Below are 20,064 nucleotides of genomic sequence, written 5' to 3'. Positions count from 1 at the left end.
AGTAATGATTGTTTTGTATTGTAACAGGTGAATTGCCGTGCGGTTACACAGATAAAGAAGAACACGCGATCATCAGTCAAATGTTTCCCGGACAGACAAAACGATTCGATAAAGTTCTGCAGGCGTTCGATAAATTCAGTCAACGCGTCAGACATAACGTACATTTCATCTTCTGTTTGAGTTATACAATTAACAACAGCGGTAAGTGCAACCTCCCCCCCCCCCCCAGACCAGTTAAACATCTCCCCCCTCCTGGGTAAATATCTGATGCTCGCACTCCCCCTCCTGGGTAGATATCTGATACTCGCACTCCCCCTCCTGGGTAGATATCTGATGCTCGGACTCCCCTGCAGAAAGGGCTGCAAGAAATAACTTTTGGGAAAATATATTTTTTCAGATCTTTTAAAATAGGGATTATATTTGTTATTTATTTCATTGGTAGATATCGGGAAGATATATCTTAAGTAGGCGACCATACTTACTCATAGGATGGTTGTAGTAATCCAGAGGGTAGTCGACGTAGTTAAAATCAAAACTTTATAGATTTCATGATATTTACCGAACGGTTTACTTAAACCAACTATTTAGCAAATGATCCCTGAGATGAACTTGGATTTTGAGGAGCCCAACAACCTCTGTTTCTGGTACCCTTTCAGTTGTTGCTCTCCCAGGAATCGAGCTTTATTCACACGTAAATATATTGCATTTTTTGTAGATTCAACTCCTAGAATTTCTCACTCGGAAATGGCTAAATATCCGGCGTTATTCAAATATTGTCACAATATCGACATCTACCGACCGTGGACGCCGACTGAATTACAGTTCACAGCTAAAACATGGCTGATGGAAAAGGTACAAAACAAAAACCATCGGCTTTCACGAATACCGTAGCTGCTTTGGGATCCAGTTCATCAACTGTTCATCGTTCTAACATTTGGATCGTTCAAACATTAGAAATTAACTAGTTTTAACGATACAACGATCATCCAAGTCCTGAGATGTTCTAACTTATATTTGTATAAGAATTAGATTTTTAATGATGACCTACAAGCAGAAGCAAGCCTACAGGATCCTGTCAAATCTTAACTGATAATTGTTGTACTGGTTCTAGAATTATTGATGTTCAAACTTCTCTCTTTTTGAGGCAAAATCTCGATCTAATGAAAAGTTTGCGTTATTTGTATTGTAGAATGCGTTAAAGTCTGTTCCGCACGTTCAGCTCGATCGTCTGTCTGAAGCGATGGTTTATATTCATAATTCGGCGTCTGCTGCCGTTACCGATCAGTTCAAACATCGTCTGCCCTTTTCCTGTTTCTATTCGCCGTTGATTTACGAGGAATTCACCGAAATTATCGACGTCATCGCGAGGCAGATCACGCAGACCGAAAACGTAAGTAATTTTCATTCGGTCCCGGCTGGGCAAAGACGGAGCGTGAACACAGCGCTCGGGAAAACTTTCTGCGGAAAAATATCCCGCATCTAGTTCCATAGTTATCAGTTTCATTCGGTCCCAGCTGGGCAAAGACGGAGCGTGAACACAGCGCTCGGGAAAAACTTTCTGCGGAAAAATATCCAGTTCAGTTTGACGAGAGTCAGTGAAATAACAGTTGAATCAATTAGGATCGAGTGATTGCGATAATGTTATGAATATATGACAACAAGTTGTATAACTACTGGCCCAGTGGATTAGTCACTGGCCCAGTGGATTAGTTCCATTGGCCCACTGGTTAGCGCGCTTGCTTTCTACGTACGAGACCCGGGTTTGATCCCTGGTGTGAAATTTGAAATTTGAAACTTGAATAGAAGAGTATATATATATTTGCGTAACGTTTCGGCTAAAGACTATTAGCCATATCAGGCGTGAATCATCATGCGCAATATATATATATATATATATATATATATATATATATATATATATATATATATATATATATATATATATATATATATATATATATATATATATACTCTTCTATTCAAGTTTCTCGTTTTGGCTTCGTTATTGTGGGATTTCTCTCGTTATCATCGTACACGGATAATGTGTATCTTTTCGTCTCATCATGATTTAATTACTTCATTAACTCGATCTTTTAGTTCATTTTCCAATGATTTAACTTTTGAGTCGCTGGCGGAATCGTGGACAATTGTGGAAAACTGTTGATGGTGCATGTAATAAATGTAACACTAATTGTAGATGAATATAATGAGACACGACGCCGCGTTGGATCGAGTGAAGAAAGCAGAAGAGCGAATCGCCAAACACCAGACGGAGGTCGACAAACTGATGCCGAAATATCGCTCGGCGATGAGCGTCGTCGACGACAAAGTGAAATCGGTCGAGAAACACAAATCGGCGTACGTGACGGCGTTAGAATCGTGTAAACAAGAGGAAGGACAAATCAGCGGTTTACTCGGTCCGATGGCTGATCTGAAGAAAAAAGCACAAGCCGAATTTGACAAGGTCTGTTTACACCTCCCTCCCCTATTGCAGATCTGTTTGACAAGGTCTGTTTACACCTCCCCCCCTCATGGCAGATCTGTTTGACAAGGTCTGTTCCTCTTTCTAGACACAGTTCACACAAACTCTTCTAGATTTATTTATGGCTTTTCTTTTGTTTGTTAACAATTTGACTTGAATCAATTGCGACGTTTTGACAAAATCTTACTAGTCATATTCAGCAATACTGCGCAAGAAATCTTAAGCAATACTGGTCCATCAGCTCATGGAAATATTGCCGAATTCTTTGTATTATTAGTGTTCTATCCCATTGATTTTGTGTTTATGATTCGAGGTGATATTTTGAGAGGAATTTTTAATGAATATTCTATTCCTGAAGATTGTTTTTGATGTCATTTTTAGATCAACCCGATTTATTACGCAGCTCTGGAAGCTCTTGAAAGTCTGAGTAAAGAAGCGATCGCCGAAATCAAATCGTTCCCCTCTCCTCCGCACGGGGTCAGGGTCGTTTTAGATGCCGTCTGCTTAATGTTCAATAAACCACAAAAGTAAGTTTGATAGATAAATTTTTGAAATTAAGAGTTGTTGCTCATCGGTTCATTTAAGAAACCAGGGGGGCCAGTTGGTTAAAGATAACCAGCAGATGAATACCGTAGTAACAATGAACTTTTAATTGTCACTATGTCAACTATTCAATGGTTAACTCACTAGGCAACTTTTGACCAACTGGCACCTGGTCCAAGTTCAACTTGAGTCCAGTGTCCGGTTTCAAAGACAGGCATTCGCACCATAAACGTTGACATAGTGACAATCAAAAATCCATTGTTACTATGATATTTGTCCGTTTGTTATCTTTAACCAACTTTTGAGCGACTGCAGCCCCTGCTGGTCTATGATGAAATCAACCTCTTGGCCCAGTTTCACGAAAAAGTTTAATCCTAAAACAGTTAAGTTTGAATTGTTGTCCTCATCGAAAACATGAAGTAATCAATTGCAATTACACCAAAAATTTGAGTTTAACTGTTTTGTGAAACTGGGTCCTGGTAACAATGTAATACTAGATCTATTAATTCTGTAATTTGTTCACAATGTAATGTAAAGTTTATTTCATCATTAAAGAATAGTTAACAATTATGTACATACAAAATGCATAATATACAATTATTTGTTGATAATGAATTGATTCAATGTGTATTTTGTTTTTCCAGTTGGGAAGAAGCAAAACTGCTTTTATTGAAAGACAGTTTCTTCAACGACCTACAGTTTTACGACAAAGATAAAATGTCGGACGACGTTTACGAAGGTTTGACGTCGTACGTGGAAAACCCGTTGTTCGATTCGGATAAAATCCGTTCTATCAGCCTAGCGACGTCGTTGCTATGTCACTGGATTAAAGCTATTTATCGTTATGCGACGATCTTCCGCGGAATGAAACCGAGGCTGGCGAAATTGATGGATGCCGAATCCGAGGCTAAAAAGGTTCGTGCGATTGATTTGTGAATATCGTTATTAGGAGGGGGGGTCGAATGAGAGAACCACCTCTCTGGGGGGAATGAATGAGAGAACCACCTCTCTGGAAATGGCAGGGAAGCTGCCGGACTCTCATCGATCTAGGGTTTGTGTCTTAGATGTAAGCGATAACTGTGCAACTCGGCCCCGCTGATTGTTCATCCCTAAAGTTTCCATTATCAACTAAGAAACAGATACTTAGAGCCCAATGAGATACAACGCTAGTGGGCCTGGGTTCTGATTTCTGTTTAGTTTGTCAGGTGTTTAGTTTGTCAGGTGTTTAGGGGGGTCAGGTGTTTAGGGGGTCAGGTATTTAGGGGGGTCAGGTGTTTAGGGGGTCAGGTGTTTAGGGGGTCAGGTGTTTAGGGGGTCAGGTATTTAGGGGGTCAGGTGTTTAGGGAGTCACGTATTTAGGGAGTCACGTATTTAGGTTGTCAGGTGTTACACAAGTTGTTGTTCGTTGTAGGCACAGATCGTTCTGACCCAGAAACGAATTTCAGCCGGTAATAAGAAGAAGGAATTAGAGTCGCAGATTGAGGAACATTCGGAGGCTTTTAAACACGCAAAGACAATAGAAAGACAAATACAGGTATAAATCATTCTCGATTTAAACTAAAAATAATTGCTGGCTTCAGGATCAGTCTTAAGTTGGCTATAGACACAAGATGATCAGACCAGGGCAGGTTTTGACAGAGCATATTGTGGTTTAGGAGTAGCAATTCCGGATTACAAACTCTCTACCGGTCGCTTCTATCGGGTTTACAGATAACAAACTCTCTACCGGCCGCTACTATCAGGTTTACAGATTACAAACTCTCTACCGGCCGCTTCTATCGAGTTTACAGATTACAAACTCTCTACCGGCCGCTTCTATCAGGTTTACAGATTACAAACTCTCTACCGGCCGCTTCTATCAGGTTTACAGATTACAAACTCTCTACCGGCCGCTTCTATCGGGTTTACAGATTACAAACTCTCTACCGGCCGCTTCTATCGGGTTTACAGATTACAAACTCTCTACCGGCCGCTTCTATCAGGTTAACAGAATATGTGCCTGAAGAGAATTCCAGAACAGTAGAGATCAATCCTGAAACTTGCTCGGTGTTAAAATCTTCCTCGATCAGTTTTAGAATTCTGTACAATCCGCGAGCTGCGTTCTGATTGTTTTGTAGGCAATTGAAAATAAGATATCGGAAGCGGTGAATGTAATGGATAATATGGCTGTAGAGAAACAAAGATGGCAGACGGATCGTAAACTGTCGAAACGTAAATTAAACAGTTTACACGGCGACGCGTTGTTGTCTGCCGCGATCGTCTGCTACTTCGGTCCGTTAAATAATCAATACCGACTCAGGTAACGAAAATTTAATTTTTGAAATTTGAATTTCGAAATAAACGGAAGAACGAGAATTTATCGCTATCTCTGATTCTATAAATAGATTATTGAACGATTGGTTGGAACGCTGTAAATCGGGTATATTCGACGTCGCCATGGAAACGACGGGTCGCGGAACGTACGTTACGTCGAAGATCGACCGCGTATTTCAAACTCGATGTTTCATCGCCGAATCTGTTACATCGCTTCCTGCCGGGGAAAACCCGAACATCGGTACTCCCATTAAACAATACTCCAGCAGTTCAGGTAAGTGTCTCAACAACCCTGAAATTCTCACTCCCAGCAGCATCGTCACTGAAATCTCGGGGAATCGGAAAAATCTCGTAAAAAATCATGGGAAAACCCAAGGAGTTTGACAAATTTTGCAAAAAACCTGCTGGAAAAGGTTATTTGGATGCTATTGACCACTTGTTTCTTTATCAATACGTGATTCACTGAAAAATGAATGAATTGTAACATTTTTAACCTAGAAATTTCTCTTGATTCACTTGCGGAGAATTTTGTTTCATAACATGTTTTAATCAGGGAAAACTCAGGAAATTTGTTAATTAGAGGAAAGTGGCCACCCTACCCAGGGACCAGGGACCCTCTCTGAATTTAGAGCAACTAGGGCCCATATCAAAGGCGTTGTAAACACTGGACCTAGTGGACCCAACACCCTCTTAGCTTGCATCCTGCAACGTGCACCTCCATAGACAGACATTCAGGACTTCATCTCAGTATTCTACAAACTCTGGATGGACAGGAGTGTTTGGGGGTGTTTGATGGATTATAGATTGTCTAACTCTGGATGGTCAGGTGTTTGGGGTCTCTGATGGATTAGATTGATAAGTTTTGTTTATTTTCTATTCGAAAGCGTCGTCGATGGGAGGTAGAAATTCCGCCGACCAAAATTACCTACGAATACGGGATAATTTCTGTTTGGAAGAGATTTTGAGTTCGTTCGAAGAACAGGGCGACTGGTATAAGCGCCACCTACCGACCGATCTGAGAACCGTTCAGAATATACTGACGATGCGTACGTCTGCCGATAACTGTCGACATTGTTGGACGTTGTTGATCGATCCGGAGAATCTCGGCGAACAGTACGTACGATTGTTACGCGGTCGCGATATAGAGGGCGACGCCGTAGAGTCTGAATCCGACGGTAGCAGTTCTGAGATCAGTAAGTTTTCGACGAATACAGAAATCTGTACGGAAAATCCTTTTATTTTATCCAGAAAAACACTAGAATATGATATTAGAAAATTACATAGGAAAGTTAATAATGATGATAATAATAATTTATTATTCAATAACCCTTTCAGCGCTGACTAATTAATAGCCTATAGTGCTGGAGATAATTTGAAAATTTTCAAAAATTCCACCCTAGTGTGTTGAATAACGGGAATACCACTATAGTGCGTCTACAACCCGGCGCGGTGTATCATCAGTGATTACTATTTCACTATGTTTGAAAGGTGCTGCCATCTTTCAAGAGAGATAATTACTAATTACATCAATACACCGCAGTGTGGTGTACTAGCAAAATCCATCACTGATTCATACACTGCACTGCGGTGTAGATGCACTGTAAGGGTTAAACTTATATTAAGGAAATACAACATATAATAGTGACAAAAGTGAAGGAAGCAGTGAAAGCCTAGAGGCTCTACAGGTCACTGGTCGTTTTAAGATTCTATGTTTAGAAAATGGTTTTTGTTTCCGCAGCAAATGAAGAAACAGTTGAAATACCGACGGCAAGAACTGACGAGGTCACTTTACAACCGACTTATAGAAGGTTCGTTGAACAATTCTTATCATTTTTCATAACTATATTTGCGTTCAATCTGTATTTACACAACATCAGATACAACAGTTCCAACAGGAACCATTGATGTTTTAACTTTATGTGAAATATCCATGAACTCTAAATTAAAACACAATTAATAAATGTTATAGATGTGATCTTTGATAAATATTTCGATATTTTTACAGTCAGTTATCGACGATATCTCGAGGAATATCGAAATTCTCGAGTATCGATGATTTTACGGCTGTGAATCACGTGTTCGATATCGAGAGTTTGTTTACGCCTCGTAGCGACGATCGGCCGGTACTAAAACCGCCAATAGATGGCGTAAGAGTCGTTAAATCGACCGATAAACTTCTAGACGATTACGTCGAACAGGCCGTATCTAAAGGTAACCATTTATGACATCATCGGTGTACCGATTAGCCAATCAGAGCAGCTCGTCTAATATCGATTGTTGTGTTGCTAGGTTACGCGTTACTGATAACGAATATAGAGAGGAAACCACTGGACGTCGTTTATCAGAGTTTAATTCATAAACAATATCAAACAGAAGCAGACGGAACAAAAACTATCAAAATATCAACGCGACAAATCAAATATCATGAGAATTTCAGATTGTATCTCAGTATGTCAACACCTCTTACGCTGCAGGGTAAGTCTATCTGTCTATCTGTCTGTCTGTCTGTCTGTCTGTCCATCCGTTTGTTAGACAGCTCTTACACTGCAAGGTAAGTCAGTCTGTCTGTCTGTCCATCCATCCGTCTGTTAGACAGCTCTTACACTGCAGGGTAAGTCTGTCCATCCATCCATCTGTCTGTTAGACAGCTCTTACACTGCAGGGTAAGTCAGCCTGTCTGTCTGCCTGTCTGTCTGTCTGTCCATCCATCTGTCTGTTAGACAGCTCTTACACTGCAGGGTAAGTCAGCCTGTCTGTCTGCCTGTCTGTCTGTCTGTCCATCCATCTGTCTGTTAGACAGCTCTTAAAGTTAAGTGATAATTAGATCCTTGTAGAGCATATACCGGTATTCATTCATTTTACATCTATCGTTGACTGAAGCGTCTGGTGAATGTTTTTGTAGGACGTGCTGGCGTCGAGTCGAACGGTTTAACGTTGAATAAACTGATTCTAATCGATCTATCGATGAACGAGGAAGGGTTAGCGAACTGGCTGTGGATGGAAACGATGAGCTACGAACGTCCCGAATACGAGGCTCAACTTCGCTCGTACGAAACGGAAATATTCAATCAACGAACGAACATTCAAGGCGAACAGGTAAAAAAATTCAATAATTCATTCGGTTACTGGTCACTTCATCATATTGAAGATTTTTAAACTTTTGTCGTTAAATCAGTGAGTCGACCGGCACTGATATATGTCCTGCCTGAATAACATGGTTTCACTAGGATTCGAAACCCTCAACCTATCGGTTGTGAGTCAAATACCGTTATCCACCATATGCCACATGACAGGACACCGGGTTTACCGGGGGAGACAATCGGGAAATAGAACCTTCGCTATCATAGTCAGAAAATCTGTCTAATTTAGATTCGTCAGTTTCAATTGATTCATTAAACCCAGAAATTTGTTTAATGTAATTTATGTAATAAGCGCCTTAAGTCAACCCTTTCAGTGCTGACTAATTAATACCTGAAAATGCTGGAGATAATTTTGAAATTTCAAAAAATTCCATCCAAGCGTGCTGAATAACGGGAATACCGACCGCTATAGTGCGTCTACACCGTGGTGCGGTGTATCATTAGTTATCTACATTTCACTGTTCGACAAGTGCTGCCATCTTTCATTAAAGATAAAAACTAATTCCATCAATACGCTGCGGTTTTCGACATACTGAATTAAAGCGTGATTAGGATTCATTCTTGAATGATAGACTCGTATAGACTAGACCTTAACACTAGTCTATGCGCCCATGATGACACTTATATATAACAGTTGTAACCCTTGTATTCTTTTATATGATTTTGTATGTATAATCGTGTTGTAATTCGAGGGAAAATAAAAAGTTATTATTAATGAATTTAGATCGAGTTTTTATTTTTTCAGGAAAAGATCAAGAGTAAAATTGTGGATCTGCAGACGTCGTTATTAGCAGACGACACGTTGCTCGACGATTTGAACGAATGTCGCGAACGATTGGCTAAAAACGAACTGATTTTATCCGATACGAATTCGAACGTGCGGGAACTCGAGTCGAAAGTTCGGCCGTATTTACGATTGATTGAAACCGCGACGACGGCTTACGGCGTGATCAAACGTCTCGAGATGCTAAACCCGTTTTATTACACACGGTTAAAACGGTTTAAACAGATATTTACGGAAACCGTTTCTTCGCATCAGAGAGGAAAAGGTTTATCAGGTGAGTTGTAGCGCCGGACCAGGGGCGAACCAAGAGGCCAGTTTTGAAGGGCTGGTCACGTCCCAATAAGACTATATCAAGCGTACAGTCCACAATGAAATGCACCAAAATGAAAAAGGGCACTAAGAAAATTTGATGGGCGTATTTACAAGTGTCACTAGTTATCCTGGGGCGAGTTGCTCAAAAGTTGGTTAAAGATAACCAGTGGATAAATACCATAGAAACAATGAACTTTTAATTGTCACTATGTCAACTATCCACTGGTTAACTCTAACCAACCTTTGAGCAACTGGGGTCTGGATCCTGGATCCGCCCCTGTGGACCCCGGTGAGAATCACCAAAGTTATGAGAGAAGAAGTAAATTGGGGAGATCATGTGAATGGAAATTTCATTCTCGTGGAGAGGGCTCACTGGGGGGATTGATAGGGTGCTGGGTTTATCTGTGGGAACCCATGTTTAGGGGAGGATGTCTGCCTCGAGGTCAAGATGAGCATAGATAAGATCTGATTGAAGGAAATGAAACTGAAATGAGTTGTGAGCAGTGAGAGGAGTTGTTAGAATGTAGCTAGTTGTGAGCACGGTCCAGTTCCACAGTATAGTGAGTGAGGAGTTAACTCCGAGTTAAAATCAGATCATTTTCAACTCTTAAGAGTTAAATTAAACTTAAAACTGCGGAACTGGATCCATGCAGGATTAAAATTTATTCTAATTTTGTTTCTACTGTAGGTGATGTGAAAGCTCGTTGTTGTGAACTGATAAACGCTCTGCTCAGTAATATCAGTCGTTACGTAAACGCGATGATGTTTGAATCGCATTCGAGGCTGTTTCCGATTCTGTTGACGCTCGAGTTGTTATTGTCGAATAAATCGATGACTCGCGCGGAATACGAGGTTTTCATTCGGGCGGCCGAGACCTCGCGAGGTTCGGATCTCTTCATGAAGCCCTCGTGGATGACGACTGAGGTAATATATACACTTACAAATTCATCATTCATAATCATATTCTAAGTTTATGTTAATTAATGCAAATGTATTCAAATCTATGCAAAATTTATACATTTACTGATTAACTCATTATTGATTTTAGATCCAAAAGCTTGAAATCAATTTCATTTTTGTCAAGTTTTCATTCTTGAATCAAATAGATAATAGATAGGGTCAATCCACATTTTTACATCAAAAGGGACCATTCATTATGAAACCCATACGAGGAGGAGGGCTGTTCGAAGATTGTCATTTCACATGCAGGGTCCAAACATCTACGAGATTTCTCTAAAAGCTGATGGTTTGTTTTAGTTTGTTTGTGTTCGTGTGTTGTAGGCGTGGTCACAATGCGAGGGATTGAGAGAAATTCTACCCGCGTTTGACAAATTACAAGATTCATTACACGAAAATCAAAAACAATGGCGCGAATATTTCAAAGTAAAGTATCAATAATACAATATGGCCGCCCCCGTTAATCCACCTATGACATCATCACTATCCGTGTATATTTTCAGTTGCCAGTCTCGCTGATGAATCCATTGCCGGACGATCAGTTTTTTGGATTGACTACGATTCAGAAATGTTTAATTTGGAGGTGCGCCTACAGCGAAAAGGTACGGATTGTTTTCAAATCAAATCGAACGACCTCAAATTTCATCGATGGAACTGGATTTTTGACGAAGTGTTTTTCTGTTAATTGTAGTTTGTCGAGGTTTGTGAAGCGTTGACCTTGCAGGAACTCGGTGAAATCAGTGAAGGTCACGATGCTCAGTTAGATTTGCACGATGCGTATGTGAACAGTTCATCGTATACACCAGTTATACTCGTACTGCCGTCTGCTTCTACTACTAATGCAGGTATGTGCCCACTTCACAAACTCTTACTCAGTATTTGATACCAACTCGGGGTAGAATTTTACCAGTCTCAACTTTACCGCAGTAAGAGACAGAGTCTACTGTATTTCACAAACTCTTACTCAGTATTTGACACCAACTCGGGGTAGGATTTTACCAGTCTCAACTTTAACCGCAGTAAGAGACAGAGTCTACTGTATTTTACAAACTCTTACTCAGTATTAGACATCAACTTGGGGTAGAATTTTACCAGTCTCAACTTTACCGCAGTTAGAGATAGAGTCTAATGTATTTCATAAACTCTTACTCAGTATTTGACACCAACTCGGGGTAGAATTTTACCAGTCTCAACTTTACCGCAGTAAGAGACAGAGTCTACTGTATTTCATAAACTCTTACTCAGTATTTGACACCAACTCGGGGTAGAATTTTACCAGTCTTAACTTTACCGCAGTAAGAGACAGAGTCTACTGTACATCACAAACTCTTACTCGGTATTTGACACCAACTCTGGGTAGAATTTTACCGGTGTCAACTTTACCGCAGTAAGAGACAGAGTCTACTGTATTTCACAAACTCTTACTCAGTATTTTGACACCAACTCGGGGTAGAATTTTACCGGTCTCAACTTTACCGCAGTAAGAGACAGAGTCTACTGTATTTCACAAACTCTTACTCAGTATTTGACACCAACTTGGGGTAGAATTTTACCAGTCTTAACTTTACCACAGTTAGAGACAGAGTCTACTGTATTTTACAAACTCTTACTCAGTATTAGACATCAACTTGGGGTAGAATTTTACCAGTCTCAACTTTACCGCAGTAAGAGACAGAGTCTACTGTATTTCATAAACTCTTACTCAGTATTTGATACCAACTCGGGGTAGAATTTTACCAGTTTCAACTTTACCGCAGTAAGAGACAGAGTCTACTGTATTTCACAAACTCTTACTCAGTATTTGACACCAACTCGGGGTAGTATTTTACCAGTCTCAACTTTACCGCAGTAAGAGACAGAGTCTACTGTATTTCACAAACTCTTACTCAGTATTTGACACCAACTCTGGACAGAATTTCATTTGCTGGTCTCACTGATGGAAAAATATCACTGATCCCTCGGAAAGTGTAAATTTAGTATTAACCCGATAGCTGATGTTTTTCTGGTATTTCAATTTTTTCTAGGAGTTTTATCCAGGAATTTAACAGAATCATTGAATGAATTGAGTAAAGATTGTCAGATGTTTAGAAGAGTTCACGTGATGAACTTAGGCTCCGATGTTCAAATGCAACTCGTGGCCGATAGGTTGAAACGTTGTATGAAGGCTGGTGATTGGCTGGTCTTGCAGAATGCTCATCTGGTTGAAAAATGGTCGCAAGAATCCGTCGAAATTCTTCAGGTATATATCTGTGCAGGGTCAGAGTCAGGGGTGGTTGTCAGAGTCAGCATCAGGGGTGGGTGTCAGAGCCAGGGGTAGGTGTCCGAGGCAGGGTCAGGGCTGTTGGGTATCTTTAGAATCGAGACTTGACTGTTTTGAATGATAAGAACTTTGTTTGAATTTGCAGGAAGTTTTAGATCAATCGGAGACCAGTGATTTAGAAGTGAAATCAACGTTTAGACTTTGGATTACAACGAAATCAGACTCTCGAGTAGAAATCATACCAGGTATGAGACTACGAGCGTTATAGATATTTGTTTTATCGCGGAAACTATTGAAAATATGTTTTAAAACTTGAACTCACAGTTGCTCAAAAGTTGGTAAGAGTTTGGATAATTGGTATAGTGACAATTGAAATTGCATTATAACCACTGGATTGGTCCACCAGTTATCTCTAGCCAACTTTCGAGTAACCCGAACCCAGGCCTGTGATTGATTTTGGATTTTATTTTATTTCTTTTTAAAGGTGTATTGATCGAGTATAGTTTGAAGGTGACGTGCGAATTGAGAGGAAACATTAAATCAACGATCGATAAATGTTACGACGCGGTCGGTAAAATCACAGATCAATGGAACGCTTTGTATCCGCGCGATCAATGGGTTAGTATTCAAACTTGACGTACGCATCTTTAACGGTTTGAGGAGTCAGGGAGGAGGGTTGGTAAACGACGTCCCGGTAGACACCGCATCTCCTACCTGAAATATATTCAGCATCTGTTAGGAGATTATTACAACCACCTGTCCCCGCAGAGCATTGCAGACCGTGGACAGAAATTGGTCGAAGCTTGCAGTCGCCCGCTCCGATGACTGAACATAATATTTTAATCGCAAATTAACTAAATTTGAGTAATATAGGGCCAGTTGCTGATAAGTTGGTTAAAGATACCGGTAACTGGCGGATAAATACCACGGTAACAATGAACTTTCAATTGTCAACTATTCACTGATTAACTTTAACCGACTTTTGAGCAACTGCAGCCCCAGGGATTTGGGTGGAATACCAAGTTTGGCCGATTATAAAGATTGAGTCCGAAACCTTTGAAGAATTTGGTGAAATATATTTACAGTTGAGCGACGCTGATTGGCTGAAGAAACTGCTTGTATTGTTACATTCCGTTCTCGTACATCGTCAGAACTACACGGGCGCTAGCGCCATATATGAGCAGACGCCTGGCTGGACGTATAAAGAGATCGAGACGAGTTTAAACGCGTTGCTAACGGTGATGACGAGGGAGCAGACGTGTTTCGGGCTGAAAACGATCGTCACGGCGACGTACGGCGGACTGTGTCAGAACAAGGCTGATCGCTGCGGCGTCGACTCGCTGTTACAGTTATTACTGAACGTCGTGTTTAAATCCGATCATAACCAGGTAATTTAAACCCGGATTAAAACCCGGAGACACTGATTACGGTTGATTATGCGTGTAATAAATGTATTTTAATTTCTAGGCGTCGTTTGGTAAGAATGATATGACCTCGTTGTGGTTAGCTTTAGATCACGAACGTAAAGACGTAATAATCAATAAACTGGATGAGCTGTCGTCTGTGACTGGTCAAATGTTAGGTGCTCATTCATTGGTCGATTCGTTACACACGGCTGCTAACAGCAGGTTTGTACAGTATACATTGCGGGTGTATTTATTGCTTACATGATCCAGTTCTATACAGTTCTGAACCAAGTTCTACAGTTCTGAACCTAGTTGCACAGTTCTGAACCCAGTTCCGCAGTTCTGGACCCAGTTCCACAGTTCTGAATCCAGTTTCACGGTTCTGGTTCCAGTTCCCAAGTTCTGGGTCCAGATACATAGTTCTGGTCCCACTTCCACAATTCTGAACCCAGTTCCACAGTTCAGACCCAGTTCTATAACTCGGCAGCCGGTTCCACAGTTCTGAATCCAGTTCCACAGTTCAGACCCAGTTCTATAACTCGGCAGCCAGTTCCGCAGTTCTGAACCTAGTTCCACAGTTCAGACCCAGTTCCACAACTCGGCAGCTGAGCCAGTTCCACAGTTCTGAATCCAGTTCCACAGTTCAGACCCAGTTCTTTAACTCGGCAGCCAGTTCCGCAGTTCTGAACCTAGTTGCACAGTTCAGACCCAGTTCCACAGTTCGGCAGCCAGTTCCATAGTTCTGAACCCAGTTTGTTCCAGTCCAGCAGCGAATATTATCTATGTACATTGTGGGTGTCTGATATTAAAGAATGTGTGTGATTAATGTTGTAGGTGTTTGATTGATGATTTACTGACAGTTGAAGGTGTTGTAAACGATGTTGAGAGCGGAGGTGGAGGTGAGACCGTTCAGCCTCATTCAGCTAACATACGAATACTCGAGCATCACTTACAGTCCGTTCTAAAATTACCATCGCTACCGGCGACAAACAGCCTCGCTTTCAACCCGATGGAAATATTCTTCCATCACGAAGTCGAACGTTTCCAACGGCAACAGAATCGACTGCAGGCCGATTTAGAATCGATTATTAGCGGTATCCGTGGCGACGGTGCACTAACTCCGCAACTCGTTGAAATGTGGCGTTCTATATCGACAAATACCATACCGTCGGCGTGGCAACGGGATAGCTCGGTTACCGGGGAAACGTTGACGGATTGGTTGAATCTGATAGCGAGCAGACGACAGACGATGAAGAGTTACATCGAGCAGACGGATTCTATCGTTCTGTACAGATTACCGGTTTTCAATCGACCGGAGCAGTTTATACAGACTATCTTACAACACCACGCTGTTACTCATTACTGTGACGTACACAATCTCAAACTAGTTCAACAGGTATTACTATAGAGGGCGCTCATTATCTAAAGCAGCTCCACCTCGTGTACGCAGGCTACTCTCAGCGCTGACAACAGTTCCTGATTTTCAGTATTTGTTACTCTTTTATAATGAAAAATACTGATTCGATTTGTTTGATGCATCACAGAAATATGAAAGCTGGGGGTCTTGCTGTTGATTACTGATTGATATGAACATTTTCTTTCATATTTCAATGAAATGTTACTGAAAAAAATTCAATTTGTTACTGATAGCAGTTTTCAGAGGTTGGCAGCCCTGTACTTATTACGTACACATTAGGGGAGGGGTCGGTGCAATTGCGTACTGTAATGCTTAGTGTATATGAAAAAATGTCCAATTTTGCGTACAGAGGGGGAGGGGGGGTTGAAAAATTCAAATTTTATGCGTACGCAATAAATGATCCCTAATCCTGTATTGTATTTTTTTATATTTGATAGTTTTTGCCGTTTAACAGTGACGAGCCGAGCCGCCCTCCACCGTGTGGCGTTTACCTCCCGGACCTACTCGTCAGACACGCCTCGTGGGATTCTACGAATTCAACTCTTACCGATCACCACGACGACGACAGCAGACGTCACATTTCTCAACGGATGCCGATCGTTTGGTTGAAACCGATAGATACGACTCAATCAGAAACCGTGGTAACCACTGATACCATAGAAACGTTACAATGCCCCGTTTATTTAAACGATTCCAACGGTAGTGATCCCATAATGCACCTCGATTTACCGTGCGAAAAAACCGCAGATTGGTGGATCCCAAAAAATGTCCACCTAGTGGTCAAATTATGAACTATTTTTTTGTAACAGATATTGATTCCGTCCAGAAACAAGTTTAAACTGCTGTATAATATTAATTAGTTAATTAACTACTGAAATTAACTCTAGAAAATGAAAATCCATCCATTATTTACAGATATTTTAAATTATTGACAAACGTTTTGCTGTGATAAAAGAAAAAGATTTTTCAACTATTTTTTGTTGTTCGTATGAATTATTAGTTTACACAATGACCAACAGGTTGCGTGCTGCTTCCTTTTGAGATGAGAATGTAACAAACTCTAAAAGCATCGTTGAAATATAAACTATTTTATTGCATCAATGAATTCAATGATTATTAAATACTGACATTTTACATGTGCATGTATAAATGAGGTCACATGTACATGTTTATCCCTCAATTCTTTCTCATCCCATTCCACCACTCTCTTCCCTACTACCCGAACCTCCCCCTCCCCTGCGGCCTGGACCAGTCCCACCCCTACTGTGTGGACCTCTTCTTCCCCTGCTGCCTGGACCTTCCCCTCCCCTACTGGCTGAACCTCCCCCTCCCCTACTGCCTGGACCACCTCCACCCCTATTGCGTGGACCTCTCCCTCCCCTGCTGCCTGGACCTTCCCCTCCCCTACTGGCTGAACCTCCCCCTCCCCTACTGCCTGGACCACCCCCACCCCTACTGCCTGGACCTCTCCCTCCCCTGCTGCCTGGACCTCCCCTACGAGATAGGCCTGTTTGACCCCTCCCTCTCCCGTGCTCCCCTCCTTTACCTTGGCCACCTCTACCCCGATCTCCCCTGCCCTGTTCCCCCCAGCCCTGCTCCCCCCAGCCCTGCTCCCCCCTGCTCTGGTCCCCCACTCTACTCCCGTCCTCCGCGGTATTCAACGTTCTATCACTATCGCCTTCAACGTTCGAGTCTCCTCGATCCAAACGAGTAGCGCCATCTATAGTCCGATCGGAATGTTTATTTTTTGCCGATTGTCTATTATTCGTCGAGGAATCTTTTCGATGTCGGGTATTTTTAGTTTTAGTTTCCGTAGCGACGATTGATTGTTGTTCGTTGTCGTCGACGATATCTCCGGCTAATTGTCTGCGTATTAAACGAGCCTCGTGAAGTCGATTCATCCACCACTCCTCGAACGTGTCACTGTCTCCAGCCCTGCGCAATTTAAAATCGAATATTCTTACATATTCCAGAGTTTAGGCTCGTACTTAAACTCGGTTTAATCGGATGAAATACCTTTTTTGTTCGGGAGTAAGTTGTATTTTAGTGAGGAGTATAGTTACTGCTGGAATATCTCGATTCACCTTTAGTCGATCCAAGCCTTCTATCGTCGGCTCCCAATATTCTTCAATCCTTCAAATACACAAAATATCGTTTGAATTATTCGCGAAAAATGTGCCCGAATTTGATGAGATTTTCGAACTGTTCGAATTTTTACCTCAAAACTTTGAATTTTCGGACTTGATGCAACTGAAAATAGAAATAGAATATTGAATCGGATTCGAGAAGTTAAAAAGCACCAGTTTTAACTTCAAAACCAAGGACCAGCTTTTATAGACTCCAGTATTAACTTTAACTTGAGGGACAAGAGTTAGTCCCAGGGGCCGGTTGCAAAGTCATGGCTTAGACTTAAGACCAGTCTAAGACCAACTTAGTTCTATAGCCAATCTTACAACTTAAGACCAGTCTTAAGATTCAAGACAAGACTTGAGCCACGACTATGCAACTGGCTCCTGGGTTTAAGTTAAAAATTATGCCGAACTGGACCACCGATCACACAACTATATCTGTACTTTGATTTCCGATTTCAAAATCAAACCCTCTTTTTCACTCCTAGCAGGTTGCCGGTTTGCAAAGGACACCGAATCAATACAAACCTATACCAACCAAATAAGAGGGCAATCTCTATTTAAGGGATCATTCATTTATTACATACGCATAAAATTTGAATTTTTCAACCCCCCCTCGCCCTCTGTACGCAAAATCGGCCATTCTTTCATATACATTAAGCATTACAGTACACAATTGCACTGACCCCTCCCCCCTCCCCTAGTGCTTCCAGGCTGCGCGGTCCAGCAGGACGCGGTCTCCCGGGTAAACGCACCTTCAGTTTATCAGCGAGAATCTCAGCACAGTTTATCGTTTTAGCGACAGATTTTCCGATTCCGTTCCACGTGATTTGAGCGACATCGGTTTCCTAGAAACAAAAACGCGTTTAAATCAGAGAGGATTAAGACGGATTATCCCGCGATGCGGACGGATTAACAGATTATTATAATCCGATCGCTGACCTTCATTCTATTGAGTGAATACGCTATTAGGTTACGTATTTTAGAGCCGTATTTCACATACATATGAATAGTGTTTGTGGTCGTGTTTAACCCGGGCAGTCCCGCCGTCTCCTCCTCCTCCAGTTCCTTCACTTCTCCTTTTACGTAATAATCCACTACAAATATATGAACAATTCAAACGGATGAAATCGAAGTGGTCGTAGTGAATGAATTAAGACTGTGGACTGAAGTGAACAGAAAGTATATTTTTGAAGTGTTACTTTTTTCAACCGTGTTTTGGCCCGGTTGTCATCCCTAACGTTGGTATAAGCTCATCCGATTATAAAAAGCTCACCACCAATGATTACGTAACTAACTAGCGCAGGTATTGAATGAGATAGTACCTAGCCATCCTTCCAAATTCCCACAGAGAGGGAACAGGTTACAATGACAGGTATTCAGACTATAGTCTATGATCGCACGTGTTGATCTCTGGCCCGCGCACTGACTGACGGGGCGCCTTATGTGTCGCGGACCCACCCGCCCGGGCGTGTAGCCTAACGCTGGGTTTGCGAAAAGAAGGGAACCACCATAGATTCTCGGCACCGACCAGATCCATCCCTCCCCAGCCACCCCTCTGCTCTGCGCCCCTTGGCCGCAGCCCCAGCAGCCGAGTTCGCCGGCAGGGGCTAAGAAGGGGCCGGGGTGTTGACAGACAGTACACTTTGAGCCAGGTGGTTAATTCCGTGATTTAAGTATTTAAGTTGCTATCAAAAAACCCACTCACTCAATTCTTCCTGACCGAAAAACTTTATTTACGAATATTGTTTTGTGGCAATAAAGTCTTGATGTTTTTTTGAATTGACATACGGAGTCATGGACCGGACGCGGATTACTGGCAGGACCTCGAATTTACTTCCCCTTCTCATTATTGATGGACAATCCATCTTCACCCGTCAAGGTAGTCTGCTGAATAGCAGTCGTTGTTACGGTGCCCTGTACACATGATTTGATTCCGCCATACTCTTTGACCAAAATCAAAAATGGGATAAGAGTAGATTGGAACAAGAAACGAAATTCTAATATGGACTTTCCTAAATTTACATGATGATGTACGGCGTTTAATTCAGTATCGAAATTAAAGAAAACAATTTGGTTTTTTTTCAAATTATGAGTGATAATTAGCATGAAGTTTTTGAGAATTTCGACCTGGAATTTCAGAGGATCGGTGCTCCAAGTAATTAAAAAACCTGTCTCCCCTCAATTGAATCAAGGAGTTTTTATAAATCTGTCGATTGACGGGATTCTGTGATAACAGCATGAATGATGATTAATCATGAATACATGGTATTAATACCACTAATTAGTGGGTTTTCCCCAATGACTCAAATAGACCGCTT

At 41.5% G+C, this 20,064-nt stretch overlaps 2 protein-coding genes across 2 annotated transcripts in view; one reads left to right on the top strand and one right to left on the bottom strand.

Annotated features, from left to right (window-relative positions):
* LOC141911630 (dynein heavy chain domain-containing protein 1-like) overlaps positions 1–16,678 on the top strand; it is a gene marked incomplete at its 5' end in the record, with an annotated part of 55,674 nt that extends 38,996 nt beyond the window's left edge. Inside the window, 26 exons of the mRNA XM_074802617.1 lie at positions 28–201; positions 716–852; positions 1,190–1,390; positions 2,198–2,464; positions 2,864–3,009; positions 3,670–3,940; positions 4,437–4,559; positions 5,143–5,324; positions 5,410–5,612; positions 6,223–6,531; positions 7,077–7,146; positions 7,344–7,549; positions 7,598–7,813; positions 8,241–8,434; positions 9,224–9,536; positions 10,263–10,498; positions 10,856–10,957; positions 11,035–11,133; positions 11,223–11,376; positions 12,556–12,770; positions 12,937–13,036; positions 13,276–13,409; positions 13,877–14,179; positions 14,259–14,419; positions 15,032–15,593; positions 16,052–16,678. Of these exons, the coding sequence (XP_074658718.1) occupies positions 28–201; positions 716–852; positions 1,190–1,390; positions 2,198–2,464; positions 2,864–3,009; positions 3,670–3,940; positions 4,437–4,559; positions 5,143–5,324; positions 5,410–5,612; positions 6,223–6,531; positions 7,077–7,146; positions 7,344–7,549; positions 7,598–7,813; positions 8,241–8,434; positions 9,224–9,536; positions 10,263–10,498; positions 10,856–10,957; positions 11,035–11,133; positions 11,223–11,376; positions 12,556–12,770; positions 12,937–13,036; positions 13,276–13,409; positions 13,877–14,179; positions 14,259–14,419; positions 15,032–15,593; positions 16,052–16,405 (5,432 nt within the window). The remainder of the gene's footprint in view (positions 1–27; positions 202–715; positions 853–1,189; positions 1,391–2,197; positions 2,465–2,863; positions 3,010–3,669; positions 3,941–4,436; positions 4,560–5,142; positions 5,325–5,409; positions 5,613–6,222; positions 6,532–7,076; positions 7,147–7,343; positions 7,550–7,597; positions 7,814–8,240; positions 8,435–9,223; positions 9,537–10,262; positions 10,499–10,855; positions 10,958–11,034; positions 11,134–11,222; positions 11,377–12,555; positions 12,771–12,936; positions 13,037–13,275; positions 13,410–13,876; positions 14,180–14,258; positions 14,420–15,031; positions 15,594–16,051) is intronic.
* LOC141911629 (ribonuclease P protein subunit p25-like protein) lies at positions 16,492–19,499 on the bottom strand. Its single transcript, XM_074802616.1, has 7 exons — positions 19,448–19,499; positions 18,686–18,840; positions 18,499–18,591; positions 17,833–17,864; positions 17,631–17,747; positions 17,249–17,549; positions 16,492–16,497 (listed from the first exon to the last, which is right to left on the bottom strand). Coding segments are annotated over exons 1-7 (705 nt in total). The 5' UTR covers positions 19,449–19,499.
* Between the last annotated feature and the right edge of the window lie 565 nt (positions 19,500–20,064).

Source organism: Tubulanus polymorphus, chromosome 10 (assembly GCF_964204645.1).
Source record: "Tubulanus polymorphus chromosome 10, tnTubPoly1.2, whole genome shotgun sequence".
Taxonomy (NCBI): domain Eukaryota; kingdom Metazoa; phylum Nemertea; class Palaeonemertea; order Tubulaniformes; family Tubulanidae; genus Tubulanus; species Tubulanus polymorphus.
Note: the sequence above shows the minus strand (reverse complement) of the source record. Positions and strands in the feature narration are given on the sequence as shown.

What these genes read in the sequence shown, in the direction of transcription:
- LOC141911629 (XM_074802616.1), bottom strand. An exon ending in TTCTCGCTGATAAACTGAAG is followed by an intron (nt 17,865 to 18,498) that starts GTGCGTTTACCC and finishes TTCTATTTTCAG; the next exon opens with TTGCATCAAGTCCGAAAATT. An exon ending in CTTACTCCCGAACAAAAAAG is followed by an intron (nt 17,550 to 17,630) that starts GTATTTCATCCG and finishes TAAATTGCGCAG; the next exon opens with GGCTGGAGACAGTGACACGT.